This window comes from Pagrus major, chromosome 22 (genome assembly GCF_040436345.1).
Source record: "Pagrus major chromosome 22, Pma_NU_1.0".
In the NCBI taxonomy this organism is placed as follows: Eukaryota; Metazoa; Chordata; class Actinopteri; order Spariformes; family Sparidae; genus Pagrus; species Pagrus major.
Window position 1 is genome coordinate 26,581,958 of NC_133236.1, and position 15,713 is coordinate 26,597,670.

Here is a 15,713-nt window from a genome sequence, read left to right on the forward strand (position 1 = left end):
CCTTGGCCGGAGCTCAGAGTATGGCCAGGCTCTTCAGCTCCGCACACACACACTCACAAGTATAGTATGTGTAGTATACGGCCACCAGTGGAGAACCAGTAATGAATGAAATATTATATTCCACATCATATTCCAGCCTTTAACATTATTACCTTCACATTAAGCCTTTTTTTTGACAGCAAGGAGAACATATATTACAAAAATTGTCTGTACAGCAGAATGAAGGCCCATCCACGCTGGCAGCAACTCTCTCAAGTGAAACGTTTTGGTTTTTTTCTCATGTGATGTTGTATTTAACTCCCTCCACTGCTTATATACGTACACGGCATGATTTGCTATGTTAAATCCATTAAAACACTTCACATAAACTCAAAATAATTCTCTCCTCTAACAACATAATTGCTAAAAATCCCCCCAATCAGGCTGGAATAAGTTCAATAAATACATTTTTAACTGAGCTGTTTACGTCGCAAAAACATTATACTTTTTGAAAACAAAATCAAAACCTTTAATTTGCATGTTTTTCTGGATTACATCAGGGGTGAGTTGAGTTAAATCTCTAGACTTGCTTATAGACAAGAGTGGAGGTTGTGGTCAAGGTTTCAGTCATGGCAACGGTTTTGTTGTGGTTTCCTAAAGGTGGGTGAACCGCGGAGCTGACCCAAAGTTGGGCAAGTAAAAAACAATATTTGGCCGACTTTAACTAAACTTTGTTACTGTATATGGGGGAAAACATCATCTGCCCTGTGTAGTTTCAATCTTTGCAGCTCTTAAAGAATTCACGCAGCGATATCTGACACTGCAACATCATCATTGTGCTGATTTTCACCATCAAGGTTGTTTACCACATGCAATGCCACCCAAGAAGTTATGTTTCCTGCCATATGAGTCGCGTTTTTGACATTTATGCTTTATTTTCATTCAGTATTTTAGATTCAACCATGATGTGCAAATTATATTCCCATCAAACTGTGTGATTTACTGCGGCTCAGAGGGAGCTCACGGCACTGCTGCACTCTGTCCTAAAGCTGAGCACTTCTGACAGCAAAGGCTTCCCATTCGCATGAACCCTTAAAAAATGTTTATACATAACCTTAAATGTTATTGTTGAAACACTTCATTTTCAACGTACCAAACTAATCCTTATGTACAGCCCTGTCTTTGCCACTGCACTTCTCCAAGACTTATAGTTTAGCAGTCATTAAAGAAGTCGAACAGTTTTTTGAATATATTTAGCATCAAGGTAAACTGCACGGGTGACATGATGGATTAAATCTGTGTGCGTTCTGTGTGTTCGCAGCATCTGAATAGCCCCTTCCCTAAGGATTCTGTAACATGCGCTTGCAAATCAAGAGCCATGTTCTTGTTTTAGACAGCAAATATTTACAAAGCAGCAAGCCAAAGAAAATGTTTCACTGCACAAAAATAAGGTCGGTGGCAGAGACTTGTGGAAATGCTGTTGTGCCGTGGAATCCGGGGAGGATTGTTTGTATTTCGTGTTGGACATTTTTATTCGTTTTTTTGAGAATACTATATTAAGGTCATTAAGATTTGAAATAAAAACAGGGTAGACGTCCATTGCCACATAGTGACATGTTTACCTCCATAGTTTTTCTTGGTTTGTTATCACTTATTTACACAGACAAATATTTGTATTAATATTTTTAGCTCAAACTTCTTATTTCTTACTAAGTTGTTGATTGACCTCAATTGGATTTACTGCAAAATAAAATGTACATCATTGGTGTACCTTGATTTTATCTCTTATCTCAGGGCTTGGATCTACCACATAGCAAAGAGGGAAAAAGTAATCTCTTCTTAAACATTTTGAGAATCGGTGCTATAAAAACCGACCCATAACTACATTTTTAGACAAGATTTTAAGACAAATGACCAAATGTAACTGTTAGAAATGATGAGTTTAAGTGCAAAAATACACCCAAACTATGTAATTATACAGACATTTACATTTTCTAATAGCCATCATGAATAAATGTTAAATTTAGAGTTATTTAAACTTCAGCTTATAGTTATTATAACATTGTTTACAAACAATGAAATGATTTATAAACCATTTATTAAACAACTGTAAAGGTTTAAAAACATCAGTTGCAGCTTTGTAATGGCCTTCCAAATAATATTTATAGAGGAACAACACAGTATTTATTAACCTTTTTCAAAGTGTGCAACTTCACAAAGCATTTTATTGTTTGTTAGCAGTTACCTATTGATTAAAGTTTATTTAACTATAAAGTTACCATTTATTAATGATGGTCTAACAGCTGACCCTTTAACAGTTCAAACTATTTATGAAAATCATTTTATCACTTACCTGCTGTGGTATCTTGCCTTGGAAAAGTTTTTTTTTTTTTTTTTTTTTTTTTGACCAAGTTTTAGGAAATGTCTGTGAGTTCTGTTGCAGTAAAGTAAGTTTCTTTTTGATGCCTCCATCATTAAAAAATATATTTAAACATGTACACACACAAGTGATTCACAACAGACAATGTGAACAGTTTTCGTTGGAATTATCTCTTGAATATAAAGTAGTTCTGATGAAAATCGTTTGACAGGAGGTGTGGAAATCCATCTAGATTCTCATGGCACATCAAGCCTGCATGTCTACATGTCAGAAAATGTAATATAAAACGTTTTGTGACTTCAAATCCCACGATTATTAAACAATGATAGATCTATGCGTAGGATTCATTGGAACTAACAAATTATAAATAAAAAAGCCAGAGGCACTGTTCCTCTCTTTGCTGCTTAGTCACACTTGCCCAATGGCCAGTGACAAGATGACTGTGATACCTGAACACTTTCGAACCTGACTGAACTCCCAGCTTCATTCCACACATTCCTCCCTCCTCTGCACTAACACCCCGTCTGTGTTTTTGATCTGTTGAAACAAACACCTATGATCGCTGATCAAAGACGAGCCGTGACGCTGCTCCGGGGACGCGTCAGGGTGTGTACTCTATGTGCGTGCGTGGGAGTCTGTGTGTGTGTGTGTGTGAAAGAAGTGTGATGATTCATCGTTTATTGTCATGAGCTGCCTGCCCGACACTGCGTGTTGGCAGGCCATTCTTGCTTGTGTTATAGTGTGTGTGTGTGCGTGTGTGTGAGAGAGAGAGACACTGTGAGAAGGCATCCCTTTCAGGAGAAGACAGGTGGGCTTGATTTACGGCCGCTTACAGGAATCGCCCCCGTCTGTCGCTTCTATGAGAGCCAATTTAAGCAAAGCATGCCTCCATGCACATGCATACACACCGTTATTAAGGTATTAACACAATAACATGACGACTGTCTGTGACACGGCTACCTAAAGAGTGTGAAACAGCAGGAAAAAAAAGGCTTGGAGAAAGAACAAATTCAGGCTGCAAAAGTGACAGTGAAGCAGCTCTTTAGACTCTGTAAATGAGCAGTTTCACACCACCTCCGCTTACTCTTCACACACACACTCACCCAGCCTCTCTGTCTCTCTCCTTCCCAAATCTTTCTGCTGCACATGCATACACAGACACACACACAAACACACCCAGTCTCACACCGCCAGCCAGCCAGCCAGCCAGCCTTTCGCTCCTCACTCACACCCTCAAATCTTACCAAGCTCAGCTCTCCCTGCTCAGAGGCAGACGGGAGCAGCACAGCAGCCTGTTAAAGGAGTTGAGGGAAGGAGCAGCGGAGTCAGAGAGAGAGAGAGAGAGAGAGAGACATAGAGGGAGGGGGATGAAAGAGTGAAGGGGAGAAGGAAGCCGAGAGAGCGCTGTTCCCCATATGCTGAGGAGGCATGGGCGGTTGAACAAGCTGCCCCCACTGAAGCCTCCTGACTCATGGGAGCGTCAGACCCCGATCCCCCAGAGAGCCTGGAAACGCTGCCGAACCACGCGTAAGAGAGAAGGAGGGGAGCCAGAGGAGAGGAGAGGAGAGGAGAGAGAGAAAAAAGTCCAGGGAGAGGAGAAGAGAGGAGAGGGAAGAAAGCCACAACAGTAGGCTGTCCCACTCGACTGCTGTGCCGTGATGACGTCAGAGGGCATGTGACCCAGGCTCTCCAGTGACGGCACATGGAGGGCAGGAAAGAGACGAGTTTTAAAGCTGGTGCCTTTTGGGTTGTGTGAGGGCTCTGCTCGCCTCCCAAACAACCACAGAACCACAGACGTGCGGCTCGGGGTTGGTGTTTGAGGGCGACCTGGAGTGTAAATGGTTAATCGTCGCGGGCCAGCACCAGTCACAAGGACGGCGCTAAGCGAGTAAGTACGTTCCAACCACACTCGCCAAGCAAGCAAGTCCGACACCATCTGATCTATCCGCAAAGGCGATATTTGCCTCTGCAATTTTTTTTTCACTATAAAACCAGACCTGGTTGTTACTTGTGGTCATCCAAATAGTTGATACGTAAAAGCATGTCTTGTGGATGGCTTTTCCATTTTTTTTCTTCATGACACGCTGCGTGCTCTTGGTTTAGGACGTGTCAAGGGTCACGGAAACCACAGAGGAACAAAAGTGGGGCTTGCTGCAACCAGAGGCAGCTATGGCATCTAACAGCCTTTTCAGCACAGTAACACCATGTCAACAAAACTTCTTCTGGGGTGAGTACTGCTTCGCTGCTTGCTGTTGTGTCTGGAGTTGGGTCAGGGGCTCCGGGTCATGGTGAGGACTCGGGGTCAGATGTTGAGGTTTGGATGTGGGGAATTAAGGGGTTTTCGGGTAAAAAGGGGGTAAGTTTCTTGGATGTGATTGAAGGATTTGGGTCCAGATGAGTGGAGGGGATCAGCTGAGGTCATTGAGGACCCTGCTATCAAGGTCCAAGCTTTTGTGGTGGAAGAAAGACCCAACTATCATCAAGGCTTTTTGCGGTGCGCAAATACAAAAAAAAAAGAAGAAGAAGAAGAAAAAACCCCTCTTCGCATTTAGAGATTCCAGTATTTACTCTACGTGATGTTTATAAATATTCCTGAAAGAGGGAGATGACATGTTTGTGCAACATACCCTCAGATTTACAGAGCGATGCCATTGCGGAACCAAAAACAAAAGCACGGGTGATATTTTTGACAAACGTAAACAGACGCTGCACCAGAGAGTTTACAGTCGAGCATTGGAACAAGATGTGGGGATTACTGGATTGTGTGTGTTGGGTGTCTCCATTGCGCGTAGGGAAGAAGTATTGATTAGTTTGCCAAGAAAGGTCTGTAATCGCTTCCTGAAATTGTTCGGTCGCGCTGCTGTCATTAATTAATCGGTGTCAATTTCTTCATCCTCCGGGGAGCTTTTTAATCGACATACATAAATCCAATTTGAGCAAAGATGTGTCGACTTCCATGATGTGAATTCGTAATTCAAGTGCTGGAATGATTCATTTGAAAATAAAATAATCTTACTTATTGCTTCCCCACCAATAATAAAAAAGATAAAATATGATTTTCTTTTTTCTGCTTGATAAACTCCTGATTACGGCTCTCTTCCCATAAAACTATATATATTTTCAAAGAATTGGGCGATTTCTGTATTCGATTCAATTTATTCTTCGTGTTCATCACGTATTGAAGATCCTGCTTGGATTCCAAAGTGGATCCGTAAGGAAATAAGACCACAAAACTTCCAAGACCTGTGAACAGTAGCAGTGTCAACTTTATGATTTTCAATGACCTGTGAAGGCCAACCTCGCATGCTCCAGTTTTGCAGCCTCTGTTTTGGGTTTTCTGTGTTCTATTGTGACAGCTTCTCTACACAATCTAATTTAATCAACAAAATAAATGATGTTTTAGGTTTACCAGATGAATTTTCAAATTTAAACAAACATTTCCATTCCTGTGCGACACAAGAAATAGACAGGCTCAGTTTAATAAACCCCCCTCCTCCCTTCTGTCTCTCTCCCTCTCTCTCTCTCCCCCCGCTTCGGTCCATAGCCTCCGCTCCTCTGTCCAAATCAAATGTTTAAAAGATGTTTTTAAGAAGTCGCTCCGTGGTCAGACACAGCTGTTCTGGGCTCCACACAGAAGCAGGGTGGCTCCTAATACGCTCTGAAAGCCGGGAGAGAGTGAACGTCTTCCACCAATCACCACCACCTATTACCATGTTAACCCCTGACCTCTCGGTGTGTCTCAGGGGTCGCGAGCGCGGGAGAAACGAGGGGAGAGGAGCAGCGCTGCAGGAAATTAAAAGCATGCCGTGGTCGAAGGCAGAGAGGGGAGAGAGGGGAGCAGATGTGTACAGATGTTCAGGTGGAGAGGGCTCAGAGGGAAGATAATCACGGATCGATTCTCCTCGTATAAAGTATTGTTGGGTGATATTGTGCTGTGGCTCATTGATGTTGCCCCTGTTTATGAACATCTGGGCTGTAAATCTGTCAGTGCAACCACAAAAAGTCCCCCTGACAGCGCAGTGTGATTTTGCAAGACCACCAGCGCTTTCTGTTGTATTTATGGTTTAAAATAAATAGATGTAGTGTACTGCGCTGTATCAGAACTGACAAAAATTCAGATTGACGTCCTGAACATTTCTTTATTTTATTTTTTTTGGGGCCGACAAAAAAGAGACTTTGAGTGAAACTGAGTTTGATTTTGAGTATTGAGTAAACTAAAATAGGCTGAAATTTGAGATAAAATTTACTTTTACTTTTTTAGTTTTTAATCCATATATTTATGTCTATGCTTCCTTGCTTTGAGGTGTAAGGATTAAACATCTTTTCCTCACAACTCACACAGAAAACACGACATAACTGAGCTCACGTCTTCTGTGCTTTGTTGATTTTATATATTTTTCTCCAAGTTCTCCCGCTCCCACGGTCATCCTGGATCGTTTTGTCCGGCATCAGCCAGTTTGCTGAGAGCACAAGTCACAAAATATTTTGTTTTGTTAGTTAGAAAGCCACATTACTCCATCCAGTCTGTCCATTTGCATTTAAGGACATTTTTAATTTAGGTCTGAGCGTACATTCCCAGCGATAAATTAAGCTGGCTTTAGGGAGTGGGCAAATATTCCAAATTGAGAAAAAAAGGGGGCTCATTAAAATTTGTCTTGGCATCCACATCAAGCTATTTTCATTTAATTGCCTCAAATACATTTTTTATAACTCCTCAGGACTGGCAGATCAGATGGGGAGGGCAGAATAATCTTCAACATGTGTGGCACCCACTCAACCACCATGCCTCTCTGGGGAACGTTTAAATGCCTATTTTCTCTATTACAAACTTAATTACATATAGACAATTAAGTCATGGGAGCAATTATCGTTCAGTAAAGTTGTTGGAGTCACAGTATAGCAAGAAAAAAAAAGTGCTTTCACAGACGGACCCAAATCAACACGATCAAAAGAGAAGCGGGGACGATGTGGGTAAATATCTGAAGACTCCGGGCGGAAAACTTTCCCCAAAAGAAAATCTCAGATAATTTGCAGGGAAACCGTATATATATTTGAGAAAGGCAGCTTCTGTTGCATAAGTGTTGCCTTAGATCTAACCACAGGCCTGCTTCTTGGAGACATCTTAAAAGTGAACCAGACATCCTCCCCTCCTCCCTCCTTCTCCCCCCCAGCCGGAGAGAGACGTGAAGCCCACTCATCAATAGGTAATTTGAAAGAGCCAGGGGGAAAAATCTGAGCGCTTCACTGGCTGCTACTGTGCAGAGAAGACTCTTCCCTTAACTCCAGGCTCAAAGGAACTCTATTTAGCGATGCTTAATTGTACCTCAGAGGCAAACATGTTATTTAATCCCAGCAGGGTCATATTGATGGAGTAAAATGGTGCTGTGTGTGTTTGCACTCTGCGCCAGCTATTAGGACTTATTAGTGCTGGAGGTTCCCCATTAGTCTCCACGATTCCTGAGGGTAATCAGGGAGGTGCGGAGCGTTAATGTGATCATTGTTTAATCAAAGATAGATTAATTGCTCTGTATTTTACACTCATGTGCACCAACACTGAATGGTGGGTTGATTGTGGCTCTAAATCGGCTGTAGGCAGTTATTAAGGTCTAAATGAGAGCATCCTGGGAACACTAGAACCTGTGATTTGAATGGCCTGAAATTCGTCCTTTCCCACTGTGGATGAGAAAGTTGTCTGTTTTTTCATTCAATTTGTAAAAGGTGCTTGTTCAGAGCATATTTTAAACCTATATCTGAAATGGTGAAAAAAGAAAATACAAATGAAATCAACAAAATTGAGACAAAAACAGGAGAAACTCAGTTTTTTCTTTCTGTGGCATCAACTACCGCACTTTGTTGCCCTGTTCCACAGAGGCAGATTCTGCTTCTCCTCCTTTCCCAAATGAAGCAGTGAGGAGTTATTGAAACATGGCAGAAAAGGAGTCTGACTGCAGGGTGAGGTTACATTCGCTCGCTGTAACACGGAGACTGCAACAACAAACGGAGAGTTCAGAGTAAATACTCACAAGGCGCTGTGTGTTATCCCTTCTTTTATCCCCATATTCAGTAGCTGGGGGGCTAATTACACTATTATGATAGAGCAACGTGCCAATTGACTAGTGCTTACGGTAGGTTTCTGCCTAAAGTGTTGATAATAGACTCAAAAACAATCATCTCGGAGGAGCTATTTGTTAAACACTATTATTGCTTACATCTCTTTCTCATAAATCAACGCACATGTTTGATATCTTTGCCGTGTTTACTCTAGACGCATGCCAAATTGCTGTGTGTTTTTTGGAATCGCTCTGCAAACTCACGCCACTGAACGCATAGCTATGATTTTTGCATGCACCATAATTACCAGGTAGCTTAATGCCATTGCGTTAGCCTGTGAAGCTTTTAATGCAGCGCTGTGCTATTTTCACACTTAACAAGATCCTGCAGCCCTTCATCCATTTCAATTGCATCATGCTGGGTGAATTACCGTTATCCGATATAAGCCCTCAGAGAGGAAGTAACTACCTAACACTTTGAAAATTGGTCTATCTTGGAACCGGCTCACCCTAATGAAACAGAACACCAGTATTATAACCCAGATTCATATACCTCTTTCACCCCGCTCTTCCTGTTTCATGTCCTCTCTTCACTCTCACATTCATGTTTTATTTTAGTTATTTAAGTCTGAAGATGGTTTTTGAGCGGAGCTGATACAGCAAACCACAGGAAACCTGAACAGCATTGTTTAGCGTTCCCCCTCCTCGCGCTCCTGCGAAGCGGCTACGCTTCCACGCTCCGTGTTTCTATAAGGGGGAAATATGGAGTGTCGAGGCTCCTGGATGTTTGGGTTCAGCCTGTAACGATGTGAGCGAGAGCGTGGCCACAGCACCTACACAAGGCCTTACCTGTTCTGCCCCCACACCGGAGAAAAGGGCAGGTTTTTCCCCTTGTTAGTTTAATCTTAAAGGAATGCGGTATCCCCTCTGACTCAGGCCAAACTCCCAAATATATAAACCTACTTACCAACAGGTCATGAAAAGAGCAGCACCGGTTGGACGTGTTAGATATATTTTTTAAGCAATTCTGATTATTTACGTTAGGTAACGTGTACTCTCAACTGCCAGAGTGTAAATGCAGGGCAGGATTTTGCTCAATTTTCAAGTAAAAGATGAAACAAGTTGAATAAAGGAGCATCAAAGAGTTACACCCAGCTCTGACTGTGATCAATGGCTTGGCAGCGGGTCAACGGAGCTGTCTGAGGGGATAAGAACACCTTGTTACAACGTGTCCTCAGATATCAGCGCTCACTTTCTCTCAAGTCAGAATCATCAGTCACTCAGCACACGTTGAAAAAGAAATTTGGAGTTTTTAAATGGGACTTTGGTGTGTTTGTAGGTAGGTACTGTGCAGAAGAGCGTATGGATGTACAGTACCGGGTGTGCGTGCACATGCTGTAAAGGTGTCTGTGACAGGAAGATCTGTCTGCTTGATTAATGCTCTCACTCAAACTGGCACCTGGAACCAATCCCCCCTCCTGACGCCCCCGTCCCATGTGCACCGTATGTGTGTGCGCGCATTCCGCACACTTTGCCTTCAGAGGGGCTGAGGGTGGGTGTCGAGCAGGAGGCACAGATGGGGACGGGGGACTTGGAGCGGAAGAAAAGAAAGGTGTGTGCAGCAGAGGGAACAATAGGTGGACGTGCAGTGGAGGGTATGGGGTGTCATTAATAACACACAGGCCCCATCTCCTAATTTGCTCAAATTACCTGCCCACACAGTGGGCCCCCTGCCAGCAGCGAGGTGTGAACACAACAGATCAAATACACCTGAAAATCAAAGTGCCCACCCACTCGGCAACGCCCACACGAGCCTTTTATGGAGGTCTGATAACTCTGAGGGCCTGTGTGTGTGTGTGTGTGTGTGTGTGTGTGTGTGTGTGTGTGTGTGTGTGTGTGTAGAGGGGCTCCCTGTTTAATTTTTCATGTGAGAGTGAGAAATGAAATGTGAGAAAATTAGAGAACGAAACATTAAAGGGAAGAAAAAGAGAAAAGAGTAAGTGAGATAGAGATGATACAAAGGGAAGGATCGGTTTGCGCTCGCGAGGCATCCGGTACGAGCAACACAAGACTAACTCTTTCAAACCACCTCCCATATGGCACCGCGGGGGTGGCCATTTACCATCATCTGCCCTCCTCCTCTCCCTTCTTCCCTTTCCTTCCTCCTTCTCCTTCCCCTTATGTCCTCCCTCCATCCTTCCCCTCCCACCCACGCTTTCAGGAAAAGGGTGATGACAAACGTGAAGGGGCGGCGATGCTTTTGGTCACCGCAATAATCAGAACAGAGTCACCAGAACCATACCACCTGTGGCAACCGCACACGCACACACACACACATCCACACAAACACACACACGTGCGCACATGGAGACATATTCAAATGTGTGCACAGACACTGAAATTAAATATGCCCCTGAGACACAAAAGGGGCCAGGAGAGTGTGTGTAGGTGTGTGTAGTGGGATGCTAGTCTTTGAACTTTGAATGGTGTGTGTAGCTGATATTGACAAGTCTCTGGGGAGGAGAGGGAAGCGAGAAATGGTAGCTCTCATTTGTAAAGTGGCCTCAGGAGAGAGAGAGAGACAGAGAAGGAGAGAGAGAAAGAAGCATGCAGATAATTGGGATTTAAAACTAAAAAATTTAAGAGGTTTTGTGGTAAAACTTTACTTTAACACCCCTATTTAGCATTTAGAGGGAAGAATAAAAACACACACTAATAGTTTATAGTTTGCTATAGTATAGCTGTAAGCAGATGTTGGGACATTTTAAGATTGATGAATGTATTTGCGAACAGTTTAACTCCTGCGAAGCGTCCGTAACCAGTGTATAAACAGTTATTAAATGATGATATCATAGCTGTAATTATATTTAATCAGAAGATGTTCACAGATGATGACCTGTGAACGTGAAGTTTCATCTTTGACGTTGGAAAAAAAAGAAAAAAAACGTCTTAATTCACGGCTCACATGCCAGATTTCTCCTGGGGCTTTCGCCCACATCCCATGGCCTTCATCGGAGGACGAGGTTTTCTCAGTCGTCATGGAGACTGAAGGAGATATATAATTAGACCAGGTTCAAGAACCCAACGAGATCCAGATCTTAATTCTCACTGAACCAGAGAGAGGCCAAGAACATTTCTAAATAAATAATCACTTCAGTAAAGAAGATAATTGATCAATTTAATAGACAAAAGCTTCAGTTCTCAAGTCAAACTGTTATGAATGCTTCAAAAGTGGAGTTAAGTTGTCAGAAAAACATTAAAAGACATTTAAAAAATAAGTCCTTTTGTTGTTTTAATAGTTAATTATGTGTTCATACTTAAAATAAGGGCGTTGAAATAAAGTATTAGCAGTTAGATTTTCTGTCTTACAACTTCGCTGCAGATTTCAGGCAGTCTGTGTGTCTCTCGCTGTGAAAAAAAAGAGAAAGAGAGAAAAGTTTCTGCTTGTACAGCAGTGTTACAAAACTGCAAAATCCCCTACGTTACACTTCAGGTTGTTTCAAAGCTCCTTCCTCTGACTGAGGCTGGCACTGTTTGAGAAACTTGTAGCTGCTGTGTTTTATGTTGATCCCTGAGCTGTTCCAGTTTACACATATTCAATCCAATCATACTCCTCCGACAAGCAGCGCCGTGTGATCAAAGTCTTTATACGTACATGTCGTCTGATCCTCACTGGAGCGGGCTTTTCAGTCTGGAGTCGAATCCTGTCACTCACCCAGACAGCTGCCCTCTTACAGTCGTCTGTAGTTCATTTTGTTGTCGCAGTTAAAAGTTTTTTCCGTCAACTGTTGCGCCGTTCATTCTATTTTCTGTCTTTCCCCAGAGGAAATAGGTCTCTCTCTCTTTTCTCTCTTTCTCCTTTTTGGACGGAGACCAATAACAGGCCTTTTCCACTTCACTTCTCCTGATGCTGAATGAGCAAAGGAGGATCCCAGAGGAGCAGGAATATTTTATTAGAGTGATATTTTGAAAGTTCCTCTCCTCCTCTGTCTTTCTTCCTCTCTCGTGATGGAATTTTAGGATGCTGCAACAATTCTGTCTGTGTGTGTCTGTGTGAGAGAAAGAAAACAGCTCACGCAGAGCAAAGACAATTCAAAGTTACAGCTAAATGACAGGCTGGGAGCTCCGGTCGTTTGAATTGCATTGTTTTCTTTTTATTCCTGCATGGGAGGAGGATTGGTGGAGAAAAAAAAGAAAAAAGCCCCAATTGGGACAGAAAGCGAGCAGTTCAGTCTCAGGAGACTTACTCTCGGCACAAACAAAAATAGCAGTCATTTTTTGCTGACAAACACTTTTTAATGTGAGGGTGTTTTTTGTGAAGTTGGGCTCTTTTTGTTTTCTTATTTATGACAATGCTACCATTCCAGGACAGAAAGGGGGTGGTGTGTGTGTGTGTGTGTATTGTAGCGTTGATTTAGTGTAGCTTAAAGTTGTATGAGGGAAAAATAAGATATTGAGGGATGTCAGAGTTCTTGAGCTAAATTGGAAGCACCGGCTCCTTAAAGAATTACATTTGAAAAAATGTTAATTTAAGGAAATTTGTAATCCAAACGGTCGTTAAAATGCCCGCAGACAATTTTATCTTTGCTTATTCGACAAAATGTCACTTTCACGTGAATACTGCATTACACACATGATTAAACCTACGCACACATGTGCACACACACAGCCAGACAGACAGATACACACGCCCTTTTCCTGCAGGACCCTGCAGATGCAGCAGAAACAGAAGAGTTGGTCTCTCTGGTAAACAAACAGTGAGAGGCTGCTGGGAGTCTTCACTGGGCCTCCAAATTATAGTCCGGTTAACCAAAGTCTCAGAGCCAGCCCCTTTACTGCTACACACACACACACACACACACACACACTCACACACATACTGTATATACACACCCACATGCATATGTGCACATGAGCACATGGCCTGTGCACATTAAAGGCACCGTAGAGGCACACTTTAAAAGCACATATACAATCAGGTTCTAATGGGAGCTTGTCTGCGCCACAGTTGAGCCAAGGGTAAAAGATTTTATAGACATAAGAGAGACTGAGAGGGAAGCAGACCCCGAGGGCCTATCATAAATATTACCCAATCATCAGGCTCACAGTGTGAGGCAATTACTGATGAAAAAGAATCTCTTGCAATGTAAACACAGGTTTAATGTTTACAGCGTTTAACCCTGTATACCTGTGTTATTACTTTATGTCTTATTTTCAGCTGGTAGAAGCTGCTCTGCTTAGCCTGCAGATGCTACAGAGAGCTACGTGATAATACTGTGTGGTTTGTAAAGTGTCAAGAAGTTGCCCCCTTTTTGCAGGAAAGTCTGGTGGAAGACGTTTCAGTTCAGTCAGAGGAGGTTGGATTGTTTAGAGCTTCTTTAATTGTCTGTAAATGAGTTCTGCAACTACTGGGGACAGTTTTCCGTCCCTGGAGGATGCAGGAACATATCAGAGTGATCTATGACGCCATAAAATCCAGTGAAAACATTTGAGATGATCAGTTCTCGCGAAATTATTCGCCGTAAATCTCATGCTTCCAGAGTGACAGCATATTCCGAGCGGACAATTTAATTGTCAGCCCGAGACCACATCCCAACAAGCCCTTTGCCAGAGAGGGATTTTTTATGTGCGTGACGTTCAGATTCTCAGCTTTGCTATAATGCAACACCACAGAATAGATTGTGTTTGAAGGACAGCATTTCACAACGTAATTGATGTTCCCCGTGGGACCCTGCAGTCGATGAGTCTCCCTGCTTCGAGACTCGATTTAGGCGCTATAAAGCTGGCGTCATCTGAGTCTCAGCTAGGGGCAGAGCAGACACGACATGAAAAGGCCCTGTCTTGGAATAACCGGCGAGTTCTGAGTGTGTGTTTGTGTGGAAAATACAGGGTCATGGGTCACATAATCAGACAATAGTCATTTATCTTCTGTGAAATCATGTTTTCCCTCAACTTTTGCGATGTTTTCCTTTATTGAACTCTCTTTTCCAAAGATGGCTGGAATTGATTTTGTCTGAGGACATCTCAGGCTGCAAGCTCCGAAAGTGAACTCCATCCACCCTTCCTTCTCTTCCCCCTCCACACCCCCACCTTGTTGTGAGTCATCTCTGACCAGTAGCCTAATAGGCTCAGTGTAATTACAGGCTAAGGTTTTTGGGCATCTCTGAGTGTGCTACATCAACGGTGACATCCTCAAGTTAAATTGTTAACTCATTCAGCGCACAGAGCAAAAAAAGATGCTGCACGTTACGCCCTTCAAAATGTTCACAAATCAAGGCTTCTCGTGGCCATTTTTGACGTTTATGCCGTTTAGAATTTGATCTAGTACGTAGGGCTCCAGGTCGCGGAGTTCAGGCTCAATGTTTTGGAGCCCCTCCGAGCTGGACCGGGATCAGGAAGAGATCAGGAAAAAGAAAAGGAGAGCGAGATCCAAACCCTCGGAAGTAGAGTGCCGTTGCTTGTTGCACGCCCGGTGCTGTGGCTGCATGCGGTTCCTGCCCAGTGCTGCGTTTTCATTTCCTGTTTATCTGATTGGCTGTTGTCTCAGAGCTGGACATACTGACTGACAGTCTTGACGTTGATTACCCCCCAGAAAATGAAGTAGCAAAGCACTGCCAGGGCTTCGTCGTAAGGTTTCCGATGTGGGCTCACTTGCTGTCAGTAAAATTCATGATACCCAGTCTGTTAAGATGGCCAAGCTAAACAGATAGTATATTTAATACATTTAAATGCTCCAGGACAAGAAATGTATGGTACATTTAAAGGCGTGGGTTTACAGCGTCTATGTTTATGTCTGTGTGCAATTGAGGATCCATAACAGTCTTTTTCCCCCTCCATCTGGCCAGCCTCTACGGCTCCTTACATCAATTTGGACCCAGTGCACCTGGACATTCCTCCACCCTGCCTCCATGCATATACATACATACATCCCTGCCTCCTGTCTCCTTCCTTTCCCTCCCCGACTCCGGCCGCTGCCCGTCCTGTCTTGCCTTCCTCCAGTCTCGTAACGGGAGTGGTGGAAACGGGCGAGTGATAGCCGATAGCCCCCCTGCGAGTGCTAGTCTGGGCCGCTGCCTGTTTGCCTCTCAGCGCATAGTCACTCTATCTATCTCGCCTGTGCCTCCTTACCTCACATAAATCATCCACAATCCGACTACACGGACAGGGAGAACAGAGAGAAATCTCCCCCTATAAATCTGGTATTAGTTTTACCTCGCATAATGAACACAGGGCTAAACGGTCCTGGATACATGAGAACAGCATGTCTTGCAGATGTACTATAAATATTTTGATACTAGCCGGCT

At 43.2% G+C, this 15,713-nt stretch overlaps 1 protein-coding gene across 1 annotated transcript in view; it reads left to right on the top strand.

Annotated features, from left to right (window-relative positions):
• Positions 1–4,528: 4,528 nt before the first annotated feature.
• The window catches only part of runx2b (RUNX family transcription factor 2b), a 38,264-nt gene continuing 27,079 nt past the window's right edge, over positions 4,529–15,713 (top strand). Inside the window, exon 1 of the mRNA XM_073492913.1 lies at positions 4,529–4,586. Within this exon, the coding sequence (XP_073349014.1) occupies positions 4,529–4,586 (58 nt within the window). The remainder of the gene's footprint in view (positions 4,587–15,713) is intronic.